The 20,744-nt window shown below is 36.1% G+C and overlaps 1 protein-coding gene across 1 annotated transcript in view; it reads right to left on the bottom strand.

Moving 5' to 3' along the window:
* The window catches only part of MEOX2 (mesenchyme homeobox 2), a 66,068-nt gene extending 46,418 nt beyond the window's left edge, over positions 1 to 19,650 (bottom strand). The window contains exon 1 of the mRNA XM_045828069.1: positions 18,774 to 19,650. Within this exon, the coding sequence (XP_045684025.1) occupies positions 18,774 to 19,287 (514 nt within the window). The 5' untranslated portion in view covers positions 19,288 to 19,650. The remainder of the gene's footprint in view (positions 1 to 18,773) is intronic.
* Positions 19,651 to 20,744: the final 1,094 nt, after the last annotated feature.

The raw sequence follows: 20,744 nt of genomic DNA, 5'->3' as shown, positions 1-20,744 counted from the left end.
CCAATTTTAACATTCTGTGAATGTGCAGGAAAGTCTTACCAGTTTTCAAGATGAAGATGAAGAGAAATACCAAGAAACTAAAGAAAGGAAAGCTAGGAAGGATGAAAAGTTGTTTCACTTGTTTCCCAATATTCATCTAAGTCAGTGCCTGAAATATGAGAGAGTCCGTATATGAAAGTCACGTCCATGGTACGTAAATGTTCACGTGTCTTCCATGCGCCTAATCCTCACTTGCCTTATCAAGATGATATCAATTTCATGCCCAAAATAATACAGCATATTTACCAGCTAGCAAAATATCTCACCTTTCACTATGATTGTTACAAATGACATCCTGGGAATAATACTTTTGAATTACAGAGTTTAGTTATGTATGATCAACTGCTGCCCACAAACCTTGGTGCATAAGACAAAGGAATGTTTCAATGATAAAAACTGAGGATCTGAACAAGAATGACCAGGAATAAATTTTGTGCACAATTCCAGGAACCCAAACCCTACCCTGTATTACATGTCTTTATCAATCAAAAAGGATCCTTCTATATTTTTCCAAAGGTGATTTGATCCCGGTCGGTGTAATAGATTTCTGTGCACTCATTTCTTCAGAAGGTAAAAGTAAGAAGTGAGAGAAATTGAATTAAGACATGTGTCATCTTTTCCTGGACTTTTCCTGATTTTTCTGGCTTTTTTAAATCATATAATAATGGTTCATTATTATATCATATAATGATGGATCATATTATACCATATAATAATGGTTCATTATTATATCCTCTATCATATTGTTGCTTCCAGTTCTTTCCATATTAGTCTTTGCTACTATGCTGTGGACCTTTCTAGAAACCTCAACATATTCTATTCATTTTAGTGGACTCAGAGTACACAGTACCGCCAGAATCAAGTCCCTGGCACATGGTAGGAATTTAGTGAATAATATCTGAGTTTGTGGATTACCACTGAAACACCTATTCACCTATTGCATTGGTGTGTGTATGTGTCCTGGGCCAAGGAAAGGGTAAGCTATAGTTTGAAACTAATTCCCATTTATCTAAATAGTTCTTCTCTGAGCTACTTGTTTCTAAGGAATTCAACTTAATCTAAAATACTAATGCTGCATCCTAAGATTAACCGGTAATTCAAAAATGAAGTGTAATTCTATTAGAAAGTGTAAAATGAGGACATTTTAAAAAAATATTAGAAGCATAGAAAAAATGTGAGATAGTATTTATATCTAACCTAAGAACTAACTACCTCATGGAGAAAGTTGCTGAAGAAGATTTCTGCCTGTGACTCTCCATGGAGCAGCCTCTGGAGCTCAGCACTGCTTTAGCACACAGTTAAATTAAGCACCCACTTTACCCCATCCACTTTGAATAACATAATAAAATTTTCTATTGGTTTAGTTTGGTTTTCTCACATCCTGAGTTTTCAAAGTGAAACCACTCACTTTCGAATTCACCTATTTCTACTGTGTACTAACCTGCATTATCTTGGCTGCATGTAACTAACATACTTTAATTAGTGATGCTTTTTAAAAAGAGATGCTTTGCATATGCACACTGTTTCTTCTAAGACATTTATGTAAAAATAAATAAATAACGTCTTGTCTCCACATGTGTCCATGGAAACAGTACACTCTTTTTAACTGGGAAAAGCTAAGGTGCACTCATCTAAAGCAGGGGTGTCAAACTCATTTACACTGGGGGCCACATCAGCCCCATGGTTGCCTTCAAAGGGCCAAAATAATTTTAGGACTGTGTAAATGTAATTACTCCTTAACTGTTAAGGAGTTGAAATGACATTTGGCCCTTTGAAGTCAACTGTGAAGCTGATGGGGTCCCCAGTGAAAATGAGTTTGACAACCCTAATCTAAAGTAAAAAAATAATAATAACAACTGCTATTAATAGATTACACATCCACATATTTACATAGCAATGGCTACCAATATCATATGAGAAAATTTTCAATGTAAAAGTACATTATCTATTTCACTTACTGAAAACTACTAAAATGTTTTACCCACTTTTTACACTGCTGATAAAACTTTATTACACATTACATTAGGTCTGGCTTGCTTCTCTTCCAAACTCTCTGAAAAACAGTGAGTTGCCTGGACACTTATGCAGACTTAGCCCAGTACCATCCGTATTTGTTTGTTTGGGGTTTATTTATTTATTTATTTATTTATGGTCCTAAGATAGCCTGAATTCAATCATTAACATTTTTCTACATTTTCATACTTGAATATATATCCTCCACTTACAAAGTCTAATGTGAATGTTCACTGATATCTTTGCTTAACTTAGTATGTAGTGTTAATGTTGCCTTTTCTCCCACAAATCGATAGTAGTTCAATTATCAATTAATTACCAATTAATCTTTCTTAAAAATAAATCCACTAATGAATAGTCCTCCTACTTCCCGACCTCCATATCCAGAATTCCATGGCTGTGGCAGCTTCCCTGTGCAATGTACGGCCACAGCCACACAGGCCCAGATGCTCCGCAGGACAGACTAAGGCTCCCTATACACTCACTGCTCTTCCTTGCGTTTGCTGTTTTTCTAATGCCAAGATGAATACTTGACACTCATTTTCTTCCTCAAAAGTTAAAAATCTCCCCTAATAGGCTCTTCTGTTGGTCAACTACCTGACTTTTGTATTCTGGAATTCACACCAGAGACTGTAAAAGACCAAACATTTTGAGAGGCTTTAAAAGTTAATAACTTTTTATCATTAATTGCCACTGTCTGATTCTATTAAGTTTTCATACTTTCCCCTGGAAAATGTAGCCTAATTCCTGGCATGTTCCCCACCCTTTCCCAGAAAAATGTTCTCCTCCCTATTCCTCAAGAGACCTAGAAGAATCTCCCTAGTTGACCTTACATTTTTTAATATACTTTCATTGTTTGCCTTGCCAGTTCCAAAATTATATCTTCCAACATTTACATCCACTGTTATAATATGTTTTACTCCATTTCAATGCTGTATTTACAAACCAATAATTTAATATCTCTATTTTGCTTTTATTTTGATAACTGCCCATATCTCAGGCATATAGATTAGGTTTAACTAATAATTCTTTTAGGATACTCTTCAGCCTCTTTGAAACCATTGAAATAAATTAAGTAAACATTTGGTTGAGTAAACTCAGCATTTATCCAAATAGTTTTAGCAAAATTATGTTCCTTACATTTTACTTTCAGATATGTTTCAACTGTTACACATTTTTGTTAATTTTACTTTTTTAATTTTTAAATTACAGTTTACATTCAATATTATTTTGCACTGGTTACAGTAGTAAAGCATAGCGGTTAGCTGGTCATAAACTTTGGGAAGTGTTCCTGTTGACATTTCCAGTATTCACTGGGCATCACACATAGCTATTGTATTATTAATGACTGTATTTCCTAGTCTGTACTTTATACCCCCAAGACTATTTTTATAACTTCCAATCTGTACTTCTCAATCCCTTCACCTCGTTTACCCAGTCCCCCAACCCCCTTCCCTTCTGGCAACCACTCATCTCTGTATCTATGAGTCTGCTTCCGTTTGGGTTGTTCATTTATGTTGTTCTTTAGGTTCCATATATAAGTAAAATCATGTGATAGTTGGCTTTCTCTGACTGGCTTATTTCACTTAACGTAATAACCTCTAGGTCCATCCATGCTGTCACATATGGTAAGATTTCATTCTTTTTAAAGGCCAAGTAAAACCCCTGATATGTATGTATGTATGTATGTACCACAGCTTTTTTCACCCACTTGTCTATCAATGGGCCCTTGGGTTGCTTCCATAGCTTGGCAGTTTGAAACAATGCTGCAAGTGTATTTGTCTTTGTTTGGTGTTTGAACTCTCATAACCTCTTTCTCCACTTTAGGAGGTTCTTATCATTGCCCCATTGGACTTTCTAGGACATGGAAATGTCCTGTGTCTGCCTTGTTCACTATGTCAGCCAATAGCCACATATTGCTAGTATTTGTAATGTAGTTAATGACATCGAGAAACTGATTTTTAAATTTTAGTTCATCTTAATTAACATAAACTTAATTAATTTTAATAAAAATTGAATTAGTTAAGTAAAATATATCTTAGTTAAGTTAAATTAATCTTAATTACATTTAAATAATCTGAATTAACTAACATTTAAATAGCCATGTGTGGCTAGTAGTTACTGTATTGCACAGCATAAGGGAGTATTATTCTTGTTTTTTTTTAACATTTTATTTATTTATTTTTAGAGAGGGAAAGGAGGGAGAAAGAGAGAGAGAGAGAAACATCAATGTGCAGTTGCTGGGGGCTGTGGCCTGCCACCCAGGCATGTGCCTTGACTGGGAATCGAACCTGCGATGTTTTGGTTCACAGCCCGTGCTCAATCCACTGAGCTATGCCAGCTAGGATGGGAGTATTATGATTATTGGCAAAAAACACAGATATGCAAAGGCTACTTCCATTAAATCAATATTCTTTTATTGAGCAACTGGATGTGACATTACTTCCTATATGCAGAACAGGATGAAGGTTTAAATAAAGAGTCCCTGCCTCTAAGAATTTTTTAAAACTGGAAACAAGAATTTTCTAAACTGGCAATTCTCAATCTTGACTATTCATTAGAATCACTTGAGAGCTTTTTAAAAATAACATCCAGATTAAATGATTACTTATTTACTATTTGTTTCAAAAGAACTGGGACAAGCTGAGCTGAGGGAAGACTGGGATGATATAAATAGGACAAGACTGGCCATCTATAGACAAATGTTGAACAGAGTGTGCACACGAGAGCTCATTATACTATTTCCTCTATTCTTTTGATGCTATAATATTCCATTATACATTTTGTTTACATTGTACCTTTAATCTTGATTAATTCAACCCTAATCAATGAGGCATCAGTATTTATAAAGAATCCCAGATCATGCCAATGTAACATCAGTGTTGAGAGTTACTGGTCTTAATAAAGTTAATGGGAAAGGCCAGAAACATGGATGGTCTGAAAGTTGTTTTTCTGAATGAACAGAAAGAATTGTTGAAATAGAATCAGTATCAGAAGCATGTATAACAGAATTATAAAAAATTTCCAAACCTGTAATGTAGTGTAAGTTAATTTCAACTCTTACAGACATAAATTCTACCTCACGGGCACAAGTAGGCTTGCCACAAACTTGCTTTTCATCAGACAGTTATGTGATATGTGACTAAACTCAGAACCACAACTGAAATAATTTTTTAAGCTTGTTCACCCCTTATTCTCACTGCTCTTTCTCTACTAGCCAGGCAGCCTCATGTGTGGTCACCTGTCAGTATCTCAGGTCCATATTGCCTAATTATGTGCCATTATTTGGACACGGTCAACCAGTCATACTCAGACACAGGGGTCATGGATTGACTCAGCATCATGGTACCAGACACAGGGGTCATGGATTGACTCAGCATCATGGTACCAACGTAAACCCTCATAAAACAGGGTTTACATTTTTAGAAAAAATTCAGTCTACTTGAAAATATTAAAAATAAATAACCTATTTTTCTTTTTCAAATGACCGTTTGTTCTACTACCCAATACTACAGTGCAGATTAATTAATATTCCACATTTTCCCCAATTGCCCAGTGTCAGGTTTAATTTAATTTTTTTTTTGGTTTTGTCACATAGACATTTCAAATATTGTGACTACTTCACTGTATGTGATTGTAAAAGCCCAACAATGCATAACATACTGCAGAGAATATTTATAGAATTTCATGTGTCAGCTAAAAACAATGGAATGAGGCATCCATACATTAGTTGGGTTTAACAATCACTAAATTGTTGACAATATAGGTACCTTACCTTTCTAAATGTAGATTTTTGCTGACTTACTGTAAAGTTTTTAAACAAATGCATATTAATTTTTGTCCAGATTTATTCATAAATGGTAAATACATACTACATAATCATAGGTATTTCACTTTAGGAAACATCCATAAAAATCAACAGAAACAAACACAGATAATTACTTAAGCTGGATATTCATTAAACTCCCCTCTGGACTGTTCAAGAATCTTTTGAACTTACCCTACTACTAGATACCATGAACCAAGAGTCTCAGAAAAACCCTAACACAGACAATTCATTCATCATCACTGATGCATTTTTTATACCACGAATAAGATTTAGCCAGCACTTCTATGCACCTGACCCAACATTGGGTGTCACACTAAAAGAAAAAGAAGACACTGACTTTCACTTTGAGAGTTCATGTAATTCAAATCAAAACCTGCAATGTAAGACAGGAACAGTAAAGAGAACTGCCAGGCAAAATTTAAGTGCGTTATTATGCAGTCTATTGACATTAATTTAGTAAGAGAAATGCAATAATTAGTGCAGGGTGGCACTCACCTGAGGAGGAGTTGCAAGCCATATTTTAATTAAAATAATATATATTAGAAAAAGATATTACAAGCTATAGGATCAAAATACAACATAAATTGCCAGGCAGCATAGACCTAAAGGCACACACACACACAAGTGCATGTAAAACTAATGAAATCTGGATAAGGTTAGTATTGTACCAATATCAGTTTCCTAGTGATGTTATTACATTATAATTATGCAAGATATTACCATTGGGGGAAGCTGGGTAAAGGGTATATTGGATGTCTCTGTACTATTTCTTACAACTGCATGGGAATCTACACTTTTATTGAAATAAAGATTTTTTAAGTGATAGACATGAACAAGTTTATTAGAGAAATATTAGTTAAAATGAGAGCAAAACAAATGCTAGCAAAACTGCCCCAGATGGTCCAGAAAGCCTTTGATGATGGAATTGGGAGATTACAGATGGAAGCCAATTTATTTATAACCCTACATTTTTATCCAAGGAAATTAGATAGCAAATAACGTTCTTAAGTAAATGAGAGATGCAGAAACTCTTGTATAAAACCCTTTATATGCAACTATGACTAAATACATTTAGGTACCCACATTAGAAAGTATAAGAACATGGATTAAACTAACATTTAACATTGTGATCCATAGACTATAAAAAGAATGCCTTGTCAGGAAAGCACTACTATCTATCTATCTGAATATATATATAATATATATCATATTATATATAGAAATATAAAAAAGGAGAAAACTGTATTTGAACAATGATTAAAATAAAATTTAAAAAAGAAATATATATTACATATTAATTACATGTTTATATATGTCTGATATTATATTTTGTTTCCTCACAAGAATCAGTACAAGTGAAATCTAGTAGTACATCATTGATGGACGTAGTCATAATACTAGTTTACATTCAATATAGGATTCCATTGGGGAGGAATGAAAAGAGATAAAGATATTCAGAAGACAGCTACATTAGGAGACCTAGAAAGGAAACAAAATTAAGTGCAAGAGATATTAAAGTAGAAATAGCAAAAAATATGGAAGGATGTGCACTAGAGTGGGTTGGGACTGAGCTCTGTAGGAGAAAGCAGCATGGCTAAATCCTGACTATGTTTCGTGCAAAAGGAGAAATCATCATTTGAGACCACTAATGTGAAGGCATTTTGAATGCAAATTGTGATTAGTTATGCAATAAGGAATTATCTTTTATTATTTTGGAAATAAAGTTGTGTTTAGACCAAAAAAAAGAAAAAAAAACTTCTTGGAAAGACCAACTGTATTTTTCATGTTTCATTTTGTTTTGAGGGTTTAGTAAGAACTAGGGATCTGGAATTGGCATGTGAGGTCAGTGTGAAGAGTGTTCCAGAGGTTATAAGGTTCATTGTATTGGGGAGGAGCAGATGGGTCTGGTGTTTACAGACTGTGGGAAAGAGGGGTGTGGGTAGAAGAATAGAAGAAACAAGGAAGGCACATCTGTTAGCAAGGGCAAAATGCCAACCATTAATATTTCCAAGTATCTTCTGTGTAAGGAGATTACAGGGTGGGGCGAAAGTAGGTTTTATAGTTGTGAATGTATGACACAGAGTTTATTCTTGTATTATTATGTATTAATTATTATATTATTTTCCATGCAAACATATGGAAACAACAGTAGGTTTATTCCTTATGAATGTACTTTTGCCCCAGTCTGTATATTAAATTAAAAAATAAGAGAAATCCTTATCTAAGGATGAAGATAAAGTTAATGGCCTGAGACAAAGGGGAGTTGATAGATGTTTGCTTGTTGCTATTTATTACCTTGAACTCAAAAAGGCAAATAAATGCATTATAGGTAACACTTAATTTAGCAAAATGTACTTGTATTAAATTAAAAAAAATTAAAACAGGTAACAAATCTTCAATTCACAAATGGAAACACCAAATATGATCTGTTTATATAAATATCCAGTATTTATTAATATAGCAAAGACCATATACACATTGCCAGATATTAAACTCTGGTTTAAACTAAAATACTATGGTTTATAAATATATGAGGTGTCAAAAATATGCAGGCACATTAGTAATCAAAAACAAGAACTATGTCATTAGAAAATTAGAAAATTGAAGCTAAGACCGTATAACAGTGTTCATATTCATTAAACAAGAATGAAGAATGACTGAGGTAATATGACATAAAATCAGATTCAGAAAAAGGTAGTTTACACCCAAGTAAAGCACTTTGTGAAAATGCACTTTATTCACTCAAACGCAGTAGCCAACATTTTAAATGATGCTGAAATTTGTTTTTATTGGGAAGACTAAAACCTTAAGGTTTAAAAATATTTTACGAGATTTTCCTTTTAAGGGCACTAGGCTGAAGTCAGGATATGGAAGTTCAGCTGCCACTACTTGGCTGAATGGACAGACATTACTTAACTTCTTTGGGCGCTTTCTCTCATCTAGGAAATACATTCACTGAATTGGGTGATGCCTTGGGTCTTGATAATACTGATTCTAATGATCTGTTCAAACATTATTGACTACAACTTATTTTTTTAAAAAGCTAACAAATTAAGGCTACTCTGAGAACTAGCTGATGCAGCTGGCCCCTTCTTGTCACTGCCATTTATTACTGAATATTTAATGTTTCATTCTTCCTGCTCACCTCTCCCTACTTCCTCCCAGCATTCCACTATCTAGCAAAGAAGCGAGCACTAGTTTTCTGAGCTTCTTTTATTTTAGGGATTAAAGTGTCCTGAATCTAGGAGTTTTGAAAGAGTTAATTCAGCATTTAGAACTTAAATACACTATTCAATTCTACTCTTTATTCAAAAGCAATTGCCACAGCCCATCACTACAATAATTCAGAATTTCTCTAAAATGCATTTCTGAATTGCCCACATTGAACAGTAGGTAAAGGAGAGTTGACTAAGCTAAATAAAGTAAAACTAACTAATCACTCAGAATTTGCAACTCTGGTGAATTTTTCTTTTGTCTCTGGCCTCACTTAAGAAATAAATAAACACACAAGTAAATTATTGTCTCTGAAAAAAAAAGAAATTATCACTAAACTAAAATGGTTTTTATGCTTTTATTTGGGATATTATGCGTTTTTAGTTTTTAGTGGTATTTGCTTATTTGCCATTTATGAGGGTCTCCAAATGGAACCACCAGAAATAACAAAGAGCTACGATACATAAATTCCTTCTGCAATAAACTTTATAGCACAGCAAGAAAATGTCACACCCCACCTACAAATTAACAGTTGAAACAGAAACCTGAAATATCACTATCATATGTAAATCCCTTTGGTTTAATGTTTTTGGTTTAAGTTCTATTCCCTGTTGACCAAATGTCCCTCTCTCCATTCCTCTTGAAAACAGGTGTTCGAGAGAGAAATGGCAGGATACACATAAGAAAGAAGGTGAGGAGATACCCAAGCAAAATGAGCTATGGAATGAGAATCCTAAGGGCGATGAATTAAAGGCAACTTGAGCCTTTTACACAACTTGGTCTAGAACTCACCCTACATTTCAGGAAAATAGCATGCTACTTACAATTTGAGGGGCAGTTGTAGATTATTTTAAATCTTCAGTGACCTCTTAAGCAAGCAACATGTTCTATAGCATTGTTTGTAGTAAAATATAAATATACAGGCAACATAAATCAGAAGTTGTTTGCAGATGGTGCATACCCATGCCGTAATTGCACCTACATTGATACATGAAAAAAAAAAATGACACCTCCTGAGCCAAACATTGTTCTAAGTGATTTATGTTTATTAACTCACTATAATTTTTAGGAAACTAAGGTACAGAGAAGTTAAATCACAGCTAGTAAAAGACAAAGTGAGGTGTTGTGCTCTCCTAGATCTACTCTGGCCACTCCTCTGAGGCCTGTATTCCTATAGATTGATTTCTATGGATGTCAGCTACTGGGACTCATGAGCTTACCTTCCATGTCTTCCGAGTGCATTTGGCCAATGCAGGCAACAGAAGGAGACTGGAAGGCACGAAGACGGATTACTGGATTGATATTTGCTATCACCTGCAATCTTCCACTTGAGGTACTAACTTTCCTAGGAGGCTCCTTTCTTGTGCCTCCCACTGGACTCTGGATTCTTACAAAAAACTCTCTCTCCTTGCCCATTCAGGTTTAGAGACATTATTATTTTTCCAGCTGTGGGTAGGCCCTGGGTGACTTAGCATTTCCTATTGCTTCCCTACATGCTACCCATCACCAAACAGTTATCATCAAACTCTCTTAAATCATATCTTTGAATGTGTCACCTATTTCCTTGTCTCATAGGATGACTAAGAAATAAGATAAACCCTTCATCATTTATCAGCTAATGCCTAAATATGCAAAAAAGAGTGGTGCTGCTTCTTTTAATTTTCCCAAGCTTCTGGATATCCAAGAATAAATTTGGCAAAGCTGTATTTGCAGGAACAAAGAATAGTTCTGGAAGAAATGGTAACTATCATTCCTTGAATTCTGAAAAGATGGTAATCCTAAAAATGTGAATGGGAGCAGGCCCTCAGATTTGCATGCCTAACCTCTGCCTTTCCTGTCATTTCAATCTGTCTCAATAGTTTACATCTACATGCTGTCTAGTTTAATGCAGTCAGACATGTTTATATTTCAAATAAGAAGAAATGTTCCAAAGTATATGTAGTTTACACCTGTAGCTGCACAGATTTTAATCGAGAAAAGCAGTAAACACATTGAGAGCCCATTTTATTTTTGGAAAAAAATGAAATAAGGAGAGATGTCACTTAATTTCAATCTACTTAATTAGTAAGTAAAATTCTCTTCAGGTGGCTCTTTTTAAAAATTTTTAAAATTGATTCTCAAGAGAGAGACATCAATTTGTTGTTCCCCTCATCTCTGAATCCCTGGTTGAGTCTTGCATGTGCCCGGACCAGGGATCCAACATGCAACCTTGGAGTGTCAGGCCGATGCTCTAACCAACCGAGCTACCCAGCCAGGGCTACATGGTTCTTAAAATGTAAAAGCCATTCGCCAAATTACTGGTTTCTTACAAAATCAAAGCTACATTTTATTTATTTAGTTCCCACTAAGTTTTTGATAGCACAATTCTATTTTACTGAACCACGTGATTTTGCTACCAAAATAAAATCAATCATCTGAAAAACTTGGTATTCATTGTTTATTTGATAAGAGTCCTTACCCATTTTATTTTTTTCAACTAACAAGAATACACTCCAGTTTAATTTGCTAGTTTTTCAAGAGGCTAAGAAAAATTACCCAAGTTTACTGTGCAGTCCAGACAGTGGAGGAAGCCATCACGGCAGACACTGAACACATTTCACTACTACATTTACGAATAACTATCACTTCGCAAAAATAAGTTTTTATTTGGGTGTCATTTCTGGCAAAGCTTGAAGGCTATATTTTCAAAGAGCAAAATTCCAGGCCTTTAAAATTCTATTGGCATCCACCAACCTAAGCTGGACCCGCCTCCAGGTTTCCGCAAAGCCTGAGAGATGACTTCATCTTAATCATTTTCTTGCCCACAATCATGTAAGATAACTGGAGACTTTCTTTCTTATAGTATTATGGAAATCTCTTGTGGCATGTGGGAAATAATGAGCTAGAAGGGAAAAAAAGAAAACAAAACTGCAGGAGAGTTGGCATATTTAACTTCAATGACTATCATTGATTAGCAGCCTCAGCCTGCTGGACTCTCCACACAGCTGCATATAATCCAAGCCTCATATTTTATTTTGTAGCTGGAATATTTAACATCAGGTTATGGTGTTTAATGTGGGTGCTCTAGTTCAAATGATCTGTTATCAGGTAATTAAATTGGGAATTCTATCTATTAATATGTGTGTATCTCTTCATGGACTGATTATTTTAAAGTATGATTTTAATTATTGATGCCATGTCTTTGTTAATTCAGCACTCTCTCCTTTTTTAACTTTATTTTTATTGTTTACACTATTATGAATGTCCCATTTCCCCCCTTTGCCCATCTTCACCTTGCCTTCCTTTCTACTAAAACACAATAGAAACTTAAAACTAGCAAAAGAAATACCTTGTACTCATAATTTCAATGAGTGTCCCTACCTAAGCTTCAAGAAACATACCTATAACATATTAGAAAGAAAACTTATGAAAAAAAACAATAGGATTTTTAAATACATTTGAAATATTTGCATCAAAATTATGAAATTTTTGAAGAGAAACACTTTTTGAATTTAAATATTTAATCAAAACCATGGCATGTTTACTATGCAAATATTACCTAGTAAACTTATGGTATGTTTGTAGTAAAAGTAAAAATTCCAAGGATGTAAGAATTGTCACCAAAATACACAAATATTTATAATCATTAAACTTTTAAGAAAATGCTAGTTTTTAAAAGTAGTATAGCAATACCATATAAGCTAAAGATCCAATTTATTATTTTTAAATCTATATAGTATAGAGAGAGCAAGGTGATTATTTTTGAAGAACTTTTCCTCTCACTCATACAAACCCTTTCCAAAAATATATACTTCTAATACAGATTTTACCTGATTATTCTGGTTCATATGCACATGTAAGAGACCAAAGAACATACTATAAAATATTTTCAGAATCTTATAAAAACCAATATTCCAATACATAGACCAAATTTATAGACAGTAACATATAAATTCAGAAATATTATAGTGCTGTGGAAAATGTAACATTATACATGAAGGTGTTATTAATAAGTGTGTATTTAAAATGCCAAATATAGAGGAAAAAATAATTGACCCATTCAATCACATATGAACATTTACTCTTACCAAGTAACTTTCTGCTAATTTAATAAAAATATATTAAAGGCTTTAAATAGAAATACTCTGAAATATAAAAACAATGTCCAAAACTTATACAGATGATTCAATAGATACATTATTATTTTGTATCAAAAAATACTATCTAATGTAACTTCCTTAAAGTGACCATGAATCTCCTACACTTTTATAATGTAAGTGGAAAACCAGAGAGGAAAGGTCAACAGTTAAATTAATTTTGCCTCAACAAAGGTAATGCTAATTGAAGACTGAGACCTAACAGACCTTTACCATTGTAAGTCTTACTCCATGAAAGAAAGAAAATATCCTGCGAAGTCTCAACCAGCTGGATTTTGAACCTCACCTATGACTATGACTATGATTTAGGAGTAGTGTAGAAAGTTCTGCAACTACTTTTCTTTATTGTTATTCCATGTTTATCAGGGATTTTCAGCTTAATACAGCTATTCCAAGAAATAGTCATAAGTATCACAAAAATAGGAAAGACGTTAGTGCTTCAGTTTTTCTACAACATTACCAAAGAAGTTATTAGTGATGACTAAACCATATTAATGACTAAAACACATACTACAGAGAAATAAGTTGTGACAATAAAATGTGTTTTGTTGCTTAAATAGGTTGAACAGGGAAGACATCATACTTACCTCCATTTCTAATTTGTGGACTTTGGTCTTGGTTTGTGTTTCGACTTTTTTTTTAAATAAACCATTGGAATCAGTCACCAATAACATAACACAGGAAATATAATTTAACTTGCCACTCAAGAATTAATCTTTCTTATCTTGATTATAATGGGGGGTGGGAAATGTCACTGCTGATAGTCTTGCTTCATGTACTAATATATTTTACCTATAAAATATTTTATTATAAATTAAATATTACAAAAATACAGTAAATTTGAGAGAGCTGTCTCATCCATAGTTATCAACTCAATAAATATTAAGGAATTCCTGTGCATATTTTATTTTGTAATATTTTTCTATCTTTAAATTTATCATTCATAGATGTTTATAATCACTATAGCAATACTTGGAAAGGATATACACTCTGCAATTTTATAAAAAATTACTCAAGCGAACAGAGTCTAAAACTAAAATATTTTGTTGCATTATATCAGTTTTTCTCATTTGAAATAAAATCTAAAAAGCCCTCACATTATTGTTTTGTATTTCTTGCTGCCATTTTTTAAGATAGTAAATGAATAAAATTGGCACCGTTGCCAGGCCAAGTATATGTAAGAGAATTCAGCTGGTAATCAATCCATAGGTTATTTCCCAAGTGAAAAAATGTTAATTCCAATAAATACGGAATTAGTCTCCCAAATTCTCCTGAATCTAAGGGAAAGGGTTGATCTCTTTTGATATTTCATTTTTGTTTAAAATTAATTTCTTAGACTCTTAAAGTCATGCAACAAATAGTGTAAGTTACTATAAATTCCAACTCTGTGATGAAGGATATGTGTTTTTAACACAGAAGGAAAATACAGTAATGCTTAAAATATATCTAAAGATTATTTTTTAGTTAAGATAAGCTTACAGGGTGCCAACATAATGGTTTCCATTGATAATTACTATAAACAAAGACTAAAATTTTCAATATTTAGTAATGGGTTTTTAACCCAAATGAATATTTTAGAAGTGCCGTGCTCTACATTTAACATATTTCCTTTTCCAACTATAAATAAAAATATTTACAAAGAACTGGAAACTATTTCTATTTCTATTTGCATTTTTTCTTCCATTTTTTTTTTGCTGACTTTCAACAATAAAGCACTTAATTCTAAAGAAATTGCTGCTTTTGACTTTTGAGTGTGATCACTTGAGAGCATGCATGCAGGTCAATGGTACTTAGATGATTTTAATGTCAGGTCACAATTTTAAAATGTTCACACCTAAAAGTAATATACCACTCCAAGAAACAATTTAAAATGATATTTTACTCTATGAATTTGAGACATTTCATTTGTTCAACATTGTCCTATAATAACTAAGACCTAATAGACTAGTTTTAAACTTCTAAAGCAATTGTTGAAAAACCATAATCCAGCAACACAGAGGTGAAAGATAAAGTAACATTTTTTTTCCCTTTAGAAAACACGATGATTGAAATAGCTAGGAAAAGTTACAACATAATACCAGAGTTAGGGTGGTAAGACCCTGTATTTAACTTCCATCTTTTAATGTTATTCTTGTCATCCTGTAGGGTCAGACATATAGACAGACATAATTTGCAATAAATATTTTATGATCTTGTAGCTATAAATAAAATATTTGTCATTTTACAAGAAACTAATATGATTCAAAACCTTGTTAAATCCACATCCCCAAATCACTCCCTTTTTAATATAATTTTTATTTTTCATAAAATATGTACTTATAGTTATTCAATTAACTTGAATAGAAAATATTTCCATATTTATAGAGTATATTATCTGCATAAAATCTAAAGTTAGATTGACTAATCTATTTTGGTTATTTTCACTGAAAGTGTGTATTTTATGCCTAGTACTACATTGCTTGGCAAACAATCAAATGTAATTGAAGCCAAGTAATTCACCCTATTTATAGACTTTTTTTCAGGATCACCTGCTTTGTATAGATTGTTTTAAGTACAGTTGTAAAGTTTCAATTTTTAAGAGTTCCTTTGAAGAAGTGGCAGATGTTGGCTTTACTAATAACAGTAGAAAGTACAGCAGGCTCAAAGTTGCAGAAATGTTTACCACATATAAAAAATAACAGTGTGCTCTTCTATTAAACTTGGTTATTTTCAATTGTCAATAAAATATAATGGAAGAATAAAGTCCATAAATATTTGTTTCTAGATCCTCAAGCTTCTTGAGTTTGTAAATGTGTGTGTTTGGAAGGGAAATGCATGTAAATGTATGCTGGTGTTACATATTGTAGTTTTAGTATCATTGCCATGGATAAAATTTGGTTTGTCAACATTTTCTGGTGCACAAAATTCTATTAAAATTCCACATGGTCATGCACATATACATGATATCTGGGTATTAGATGCAATGATACAGAATTTTGGTTCTGACTTAGCCCTGGATTTACATACTACATTTACTCTGAACTGTAAATAGAGTAACTATAAACTGCCTAAAAAATATAAATGGTCTCTACTAGACCTGATGTGACTTTCATCTAGTATGATTTTAAAATTTCAGGAGTTCAGAAACTAATTTAATTTTTGGAAATAATATCGAAATATTAAAAGTGTGCTAGAAGCAATGAGGAATTATATGTCAATAACACATAAGAATTATAGTGATTTTCTACATTCCCTTATTTTTTGCTGGATCAAGATGCCTTTATACTATTAAAAAAATAGCTGTGAACATAAATTATGGAAGACCAATTGCAATATCATCACAGGAGAAAGATACCTTGAACTTAAATCTATCTAAAGATCCAACAAATAGAAATGAATACAAATAGCGAAATTTGGAAATTGAATTTTATTTTTATTGAGTACACATATATTTAACTAAAAACTACAGTGATATTTCTTTTCAATTAGTCAAAATTTCTTTCAAAATATTCCATCAAGGAAACGCTCATTCTAACTCCCCAGTGATTCTACCCTTGGTGATAACTAATTGTATTTCCCACTTAAAATGTAATCTATCAATACTTTATGTAGCTGATGTTAACTTTTGCATTTGTTTATTTTTCCAGTACTTTATCAGGTTCAACGTGTAAAGATAAACTTATTTTGTTATATGGTTATTTCCCATCAAAACAGAGTGGAACCATTAATATAACCAATTTTCTTTGAAAAGTTATTAAAATAATTTAAGGGACCCAGTTCTTAGACCCCACTTTCTCTGTTTACTCCCAGTACAAATAACATACATCTATATGAAAATTCAGTTTGCCCTAAGAAAGTTGGTTGCAGTGGTTCAGTTCAGGAAGCATAAGGAACAACAATCTATCACACAGATTTCTCACTGCAGAAGGCAAAGTGAATCAATCGTAAGAGCTTCTGGTAATTACAAAAGTGAGCTGACAAATCTGAACTGAGGTCTGTTTCCAAAAAATTTATATTGGTATCAAATGCTATGTCTACTAAAGGACCGCTACATCTAAAATTGACTACTTTTCTAATGGATATGGAAACCTTCTTGCTATGATTAACCTTTTAACTCGCTGTCTTACGAGTTTCACTTATGGTTAGTAAAAACCATTAAAAATGAGTGATTCTTTTGGTAACTTTCTTAGATATAAACTAATTTGTGAGCGAGTACTAAAAGTTTACCCCTGACCTTGGAAAGTAAAAGTTCAACCCCTAACTCAGGCTGAAGCACAATTGACAGCGTCGCTGAGAAAGAACATGGAAAGAACACGAAACAGTGCGGCTCGATCATTGTCATGTATGTGGGATCTTGCCTAAAGCGTTATAAGAGATAAACATTTTTCCAGTCCTTCACACCAGTATCTGGAATTACCTTCTAGAACTGTTAGACCAATTCCTCAGAGGCAGGAAATATGTAAATACTATATTAAACAGATGCCACTTTCCAAAAAGATGGAACGCAGGTTGCGGTGCTATAGCTACGGAAGAACACTTGCTTAATTGTAAAGTACGCTTTAACACTTTCACAATGAGACAGGTGAGGGTTTTGCTGAGTTGCCTGAAGAACTTGAATTTCTCTGGATCGTTGCAATTTACTTGTCAGGCTGTGCCTTCCAGCAGCCCCCTTTGCGTGGCTACTGCACTCATCCCCAGGAGGATCAGTGCCTCCTGCCTGCACCGTCGCATACCAGCCTCAGGGTCACCGAGAACCAACGCTGCTGGGGTTGCTGCTTGTTTCCGATACTTGTCTCCGATAATTCTCAATGGAAGGAAGATACCACTTTCTACTTTTGAATCTCAGATTCTCTTTTTTAGATTAGTACCACAACAGTACAGCTACTATTAAGACTCGTATTTCTTCAAATCTGAGCACGTATTTGTTAAAAATTTTCAAGCACATTTCTTAAAATCTTCTGAATTCCTAGATTATGGCTTCTTCCCCAGCAAGGGAATTTTTTTTTTTTTTTTTTTACCATTTGGGAAAGGATGCTATTTAAAGAACTCTGAAATCAGAATTAAAAAAAAAAAAACTAAAACTTTTTTCTCATACGCTCTGCCAAGTTCCATGGCAAGTTCCAAATATTGTGCAATAATTTGGAAATCCAGTTAGCGATGGAAAAAATCGAGCCACTCAGAGTCGGGAACTTGCACGGGAAATATCAAGAAGCGGCACCGCACGCACGCCCAGCGGATGCTGCATCCCAGGGCACACTCCCCTCCCCATCGCTCAGATAGAAGGTCACGCTTTGCAATCGATTTCACATACTGCCACTTGTCCTTTTTTTCTCAACCCTCTGGTAAACTAGTTTGAACCCTGGAGAGCTTAGAGCTGTTGGCTACAGTTCGGCCCTCGGAGAAACACGTGTCCCCAAATACCAGGACTAAGGCAGCCCCGCGGAATTTGGCGGCGGGGAGCCAGACGGAGCAAGACACGTACCATCTTCCCTGCTGTCTCACTACAGTGAATCTTCCCGACGTCTCCCCGCCCCTTTCGCCCAAGGTGCCTGGCGCGTCCTTACCTGAGCTATCGCTTTTCCTCTTGCCGCCACTTCTCTTCTCCGCCTCCGCGGGTGACAGCGCCTGGCGTCCGTAGTCCCCCGGCGCACACGCAGCCCCAGTCGGGGTGCTGGATCCCAAGCTGGAAGAGTTGGAACACAAGACCGGCGGGCTGCTGCCCATCTCCGGGGGCCCTCCCGAGTCCGGCTGAAGGCAGAGGCTGTGCCGAGCCGCGCTCGGGGGGGAGGACATCTGCGGGAGGTGCCAGTTGGTTTGCAGAGCTTGGTGCTGCTGCTGCTGGTGGTGGTGGTGGTGATGGTGGTGGTGGTGGTGGTGCCCCCTGTGATGCTGGCTGGCAAACATGCCCTCCTCGTTGGGGTATCCCGCGATTATGCAAGACGAGGAAGAAGTGGAGAGCTCGGGGTAGGACATATGGTCAGATCTTCCATGGAGGGCGAGAGAGGACTGGGAAAACGGGTGCAAGCCTTGCGCGGTAGCGTGAGGGCTGCGCAAGCAGCCAAAGAGCGGGTGTTCCATAGCATGCAAGTCTCGGGTTCCAGGCAGAAGACTTCGCGACAGTTGCAAACACCACCACCCTCTGTCACTTTTTCACTGGAAATCGTGTGACTTTTCCCCCTCCTCAGGCAACTGCCGCCCGCGTTTCTGCAGAGCTTGGATAATCCCGGTCCTGAGCCCTAGCGGCCAGTCTCCTTTACATATAAACAATCTGACCTGGAGGAGCTTCCCTCCGAGCTACTCAGATGTCAAGAGTAGGAGAGGTTGAAGCCAAAAGAAGGTGGTCCCAGAGAACTGCTTTCAGGGGTAAACGGCTCTGAGAGGTTATAAATAGAGTGTAATGTGAGCTGGGGGCTGGCTTAGGAACCCAGCGCTGACCACATGCAAACTCCCTCCAAAACTCCCGCTCAGTGCGTGCTCCGCGCTTCCAGTTCCACTTCCTAACGCCGGCTGGACGCACACAGAGCGTCCACGCCCGCCCGCCCCTGCCGGCCGCCAACGCTGAGATCTGAGCATCCAGCGCCTAAATCCCGGCCCCAGGCGACAGTGGTTCTACTCTCCCGGCGCCCGCAGCTGAGACGCAGTGCGGCCCTTGTGCCACACCCAACCCCCCGCACCCCGAGCCCCACCCTCTCACTTCTCTCAGGAAAGGTGTTTCGTCAGTGCCACTTGGGCACTGTCACCTGCTGGAAAGCTAGAATTGCGCCTAGCTCTTGAGGAACACGGAAGGAACGTTAGGATTAAGTGGGGGCGGGGGGTGGGGAGCGGGGGAAGCAGAGCTAGTTAGGCGCGAGCTTGGGGAAGTTTTCCAAACTTTGCATCTCCTCGTGCCCTGGGAGCAGTGGCGCGCCTAGCTTTTTGCAGCTTGCGTCTGTGGGTGCGTCGTTAATGGCCGCGGAGGCCAGGTCTAAGGTTGCAGAAATGCGTTCTGTGTTCGGGAAAGGACCATTCTGGTGTCAAAAGAGAGAGACCTGTTGGGGTGGGTGGGAGGAAAGTACGGGACAGTTACAGTTGCAGATGTCCAGCCCTGACATCTTCACCTGAGGTACCTGGTGGAGTTTCTTTCCCCCTGCTTGCCGCAAATTCCCTCTCTCCTACTTTTCTGGTCCCTTTGAATTTCCACCAAGAACTTTTCCTGGGTCAGGAATATTCCAAAGCGACTTTGTCCTGGTCACATGAGATCTGTAGATTGCACGCACATTCTTTCCCCTCAGGAGCCAGCCCATGTCTTCTCATTACCCTGCAGAAATCACCCCTATCCTGCTCAAAAATAAATCAGCTAATAGCACCCCCTCCCCCGCCCCAGCCGTGGTGTATTTACTAGAAATGTTACATCCCCCAAAGTTCACTAAAGCTTCAGATCTCCCTGGTCAATCTTGCATCACAGAAAATGAGTAAGAAAACTTGCCACCAGTGAATTAGTGCAAGCGTCAGCTGCGCTTTGATGGTGCCACTTGCTTGAGACATTGTCGGCTGGG

This window comes from Phyllostomus hastatus, unplaced genomic scaffold (genome assembly GCF_019186645.2).
Source record: "Phyllostomus hastatus isolate PE091 unplaced genomic scaffold, TTU_PhHast_1.1 phas_scaffold_78, whole genome shotgun sequence".
Lineage (NCBI taxonomy): Eukaryota > Metazoa > Chordata > Mammalia > Chiroptera > Phyllostomidae > Phyllostomus > Phyllostomus hastatus.
Note: the sequence above shows the minus strand (reverse complement) of the source record. Positions and strands in the feature narration are given on the sequence as shown.